This window comes from Sinocyclocheilus grahami, unplaced genomic scaffold (genome assembly GCF_001515645.1).
Source record: "Sinocyclocheilus grahami isolate Dianchi unplaced genomic scaffold, SAMN03320097.WGS_v1.1 scaffold180.1, whole genome shotgun sequence".
In the NCBI taxonomy this organism is placed as follows: Eukaryota; Metazoa; Chordata; class Actinopteri; order Cypriniformes; family Cyprinidae; genus Sinocyclocheilus; species Sinocyclocheilus grahami.
Genome location: NW_015505359.1, coordinates 1,360,489 through 1,364,597, shown reverse-complemented (window position 1 = coordinate 1,364,597; position 4,109 = coordinate 1,360,489). Strand labels below are relative to the sequence as shown.

General features: G+C 39.4%; 1 protein-coding gene across 1 annotated transcript in view; it reads right to left on the bottom strand.

The window, feature by feature from the left end:
* LOC107594190 (inactive rhomboid protein 1-like) overlaps positions 1–2,394 on the bottom strand; it is a 22,482-nt gene extending 20,088 nt beyond the window's left edge. Inside the window, 4 exon segments of the mRNA XM_016284156.1 lie at positions 1,582–1,724; positions 1,840–1,987; positions 2,082–2,175; positions 2,290–2,394. Coding sequence (XP_016139642.1) covers positions 1,582–1,724; positions 1,840–1,987; positions 2,082–2,170 — 380 coding nt within the window. The 5' untranslated portion in view covers positions 2,171–2,175; positions 2,290–2,394.
* Between the last annotated feature and the right edge of the window lie 1,715 nt (positions 2,395–4,109).

Below are 4,109 nucleotides of genomic sequence, written 5' to 3'. Positions count from 1 at the left end.
TGTTGAGCGCTCCAAATGCAAACTTTGCATGCAACAATCAGGCAGCAATTGACAGCACTCTGATCTAGTGGCATACAGGCATCGTCAGATTGACAGTACTCTAGCCAAATAATGTTGGGGGATCCAGTGGGGGCAGTCATATTTCAGGGTGACCGTGCCACTCTTTATCACAACTAGGGCTGGACAATAACTCAATATAAATATGTATCGCGATATAATTTTTTTCAATAACGGTGATATGATTTTTAAACACATTTCCGATATTTCGATATACATTACCAGTGTTTCCCATACGTTGATTTATTTGTGGCGTTTGACTTCGTTGAATAAACATGAGCACTGCACGTTTCAAACGCGTCGCGGGTGTTTTATATGAATGTATCTCTGAAGGGAACCGACTGTCTTCAGAATAGTTTAGATGGCATTTTTATCTGATAAAGTAGCGTTCATGAGCGGAGCTGCTGTGTTTACAGCCATTACTGGGGAAACCGATAGTTCCATCGCTCTCACAGCGCCTCCTGCTGGCAGACAAGCAGTTTGCATTTTCAATAATAAGCCCATCTCCAGCAACATGCTTTTGTTGTTGCTCAATGATTTTGGCCATATCGTCCAGCCCTAATCACAAGCCCCTTCAGCTGGTGGCACCCTAGGCGACCGCCTAGCTCGCCTATGCCTAGAAACGGCCCTGTCTGAAAATACACTCTTAACATCAATCAGTCAAGCATTATAATATGCCAATCAAGTATTATTTAATGATAGAATTTTAGTAATTAGAATTAAAACTTGATAACCATGTATGAATGCATATTAGTCATTTTAACTGAACTTAGGACTGGTGGTGGTGCTTTTTTGGTCATTCAGTGTTTCTGTAAATAAAATTGGGAAAAAACTAACAAAAATACTGATAAGATAATAATGATAATAATAAGAACAATATAAAACGAACTAAGGATTAATGAGCTGCTGGATTCATGAATATTAATCAGGTTGTGTGCGTTCGCTTGAACTGATTTGCTGAAATCAAAACAGGGACGATTAATAGGTGAGCGCCAGCCAATGAGATTGCCGATTGCGCATTAGTTCCGCCCACTACCGGAGAAAGCGGCAGTTCTTAAAAACTGAAGAATTCCAAAAGGAACTCTGTTATTTTGACAGGAAAATACAACAAAGAATATCGTTTACATGTAGCATGTCAATTCTCTCTCTCTCTCTCTCTGCATGTGTGAGAGACAAAGCGACGGCGAGTCATGCGCCTTCATACTAGAGTTTACGGTACGTCAAATAAAGGTACACTGCGCATCCATTCAGATGAACTGAAAAATAGCACAGATCGGTTGACGGAGACGAGTGAAACTTTGAAGCGCTCTGTCAGAGAGTGTTCGGCGAGTGAAAATATATCTGTACTAAACTTATACTTAGCCTCCAACTCACACACTGGCGAGTAATATCTGAGAATTTATTAGCCATTGGCTAATATTAGACATCATTTAGTCGCCCAGAGTGAAGATTTAGTCGCATATGCGAGTGATTTACTCACAATGTAGAGGGTTGAAATGTGTGTTTGTGGATGTGTAATCTTACCTCTTGATGGTCTGGGAGATGGAGGGTTTGCGCAGGACCGAGGGTCTGCGGCAGGCATTGGGATCGACTGGCGGGCATCTGAGCTGGATGTTTTCAGTGGGTACACTGGCACTCCGCAGGTACAAGCTGTTACGCATGACGGGCTGAAGGACAGGTGAAAAGTGAAATATTTAAATGTTTTTTTTTATTTCATGGAAACACAAGTGATTCAAAGTAATGCAAAATATCTTGAGCAAAAATGTATCATCAAATATCCACCTGGAGAAAGTTATTATGTTCCTCCACAGGGTTTGGGGCAATGGGGATGTCCAGTCTGAGCCAGGGTGGTTTCTTTCTCGGCAGGCTGCTGTTCCTGCTCTCATCCTCAGCTTCGGCCATGTCTGCCGTCCCTCCCCTTGCCAGCCAGCTGTAAGATCAGACAGGGTCAAATAAACAGCTCAAACACACATAAACATACAGATATGGGTGAACAGTGCACACACACAACAGCGCTGCCTTACATAAGACACACGCCATGATAATCCGCATTTCCATCTGGTTGTTGGGACATGATGGTGCACTGCTGAGACTGCAGTGTGCTGTCCTCCATCCACACTGCACACAAGTCAAATCAGGATAAAACTACAGCCGCTTTTGTGCTCTTGGCACTCATACCGTTAATGCTCAGCTGGGATATATTTTCTATGCACATTCTTAGATTAAAATCACCTTTAGAAATAGCCAGGTGTGAAAATATCCATATATATAATTCATTCAGTAATTCATGGCGGATCCTGACAGAATGCTTTAGTGTAGTTAAAAATATGAATTGGGACAAAAGTGCACTGCCCCTACTCCTCCAGCAGAGGATGTAAATTCTCCTATTATTTCACGGTTTAATCCTTTTAACTGGTTTGTAGTGTGCAATGGGGACTATAGGGGGGACTCCCCTATCTCATTTATTATGAACGTTTTTTACCCTTCAAAGCAGGGCAGTATTTGTATTTGTATTTGTGTCTCCTCAAAGATGTGGGATGGGGGTGGTCAGGTCTGCTAACACAAACGTTCAATTTCAGACTGGGGTCACTAGAACTGCAGAGTAACTAACATTATAGTACTACTCTATCAAGGCACTTAACTCTGGTTGGTCTGTCCTCGCTGTTAGTGCACTGCAGGCCAGTACTATTGATGAAAAGCATTTGCTAGAGCTGCTAACTTTAAACACAACAGGCAAACAAACAGAACAAACCAAAAAAAGCACAACCGAAAAGTTTATATATAGTAATGATATAAAAAAATTGTCACAAAATTAAATTCTTTAAAATTCATATTAAATACAAATGTATTTTTAAATAACATAATATATATTAAAATATAATAAAAATTAATAAACAACATTTTTATTTTACATTACAATATTGTATTACACCAATGTAAATCTAGGCACACTCACATAAAGCGTGATTCTCTACAAATGACTGAAGTAGAGAATTTGTTCTCCGCAGGCTCACCAGAGCTACAGATTTCAAGATTTCATAAAAGCATTTGAAAACTGTTACCGCTCAGTTGTAAGTGAAAATATAACTTTTCAATGCGACAGATGGTCACAGGACAAAACAAAGCCTCCTTCGATTCAGTTTTCAATGGTTTTGTTTTCTAAATGTCTGTGGCTGAATGCTATAAAGACTGTAATACCATTACTGAACCCACTGACTTTATTTAAAATGACTTCCACCAAATACCAAAGATCCGGAAGCATCCGCCAAAAGTGCTATCTGACACCTCTTGACAAGCCACTCTCAGTCACTACAGACAGTTTGGATCATGAAGCATGGCAGAAACACAGCGAATGAATAGAACTTTTTGCTTAAGAAAACAAGGGTACTTACTTTTACAGAAAGATAATCCTTCAAATAACACCCTGTGGGGAAAAATAAAAAATAAAAAAAAACTCTCTCCACATCCTACTGCAAACCTCATTTTTATCCAAACAAACACATTAAAATGCGTTTGTAGAAATGTCAGGTTTGGGCAAAAGGTTAGCGCTGACCCTTATAAACCAACATAAGCTTTCCTTTATATTTATACATCAATACACTGTATGGTGTATTTGGAGCACAGATTAGAGCAAAGCGTGAGACAATTGGCAAATGATTAGCTTAGGTAACAGATACAAGCACTTAAATACCAGCTCTTTATTCATACAATTTATATTGTATTTTCTCTTATGACGAGAAATGGTAGCCTTTTGCTCTCAGATCATGCTACACAGCTGATAAAACCACAGCGACTGATTGAAAACCACCACAAAACAGGACATCAGAGGAACCAAGACTTCCCAGAAATCCACTTGAATGCAGTAACCTAATTGCAAATATACCATATAAAGACTTTCAGCTCAAAGCTGTTTGCAACTGCAATAAAAACACTAACTGCTAGCATTAATCTGACCTGATACACGTCTCCCAGCAAACACAATATAATTCGTACATAATATTAATAACCATCAGAAAATATGAATTACTATGGTTATACTGACAGTAAAGGGG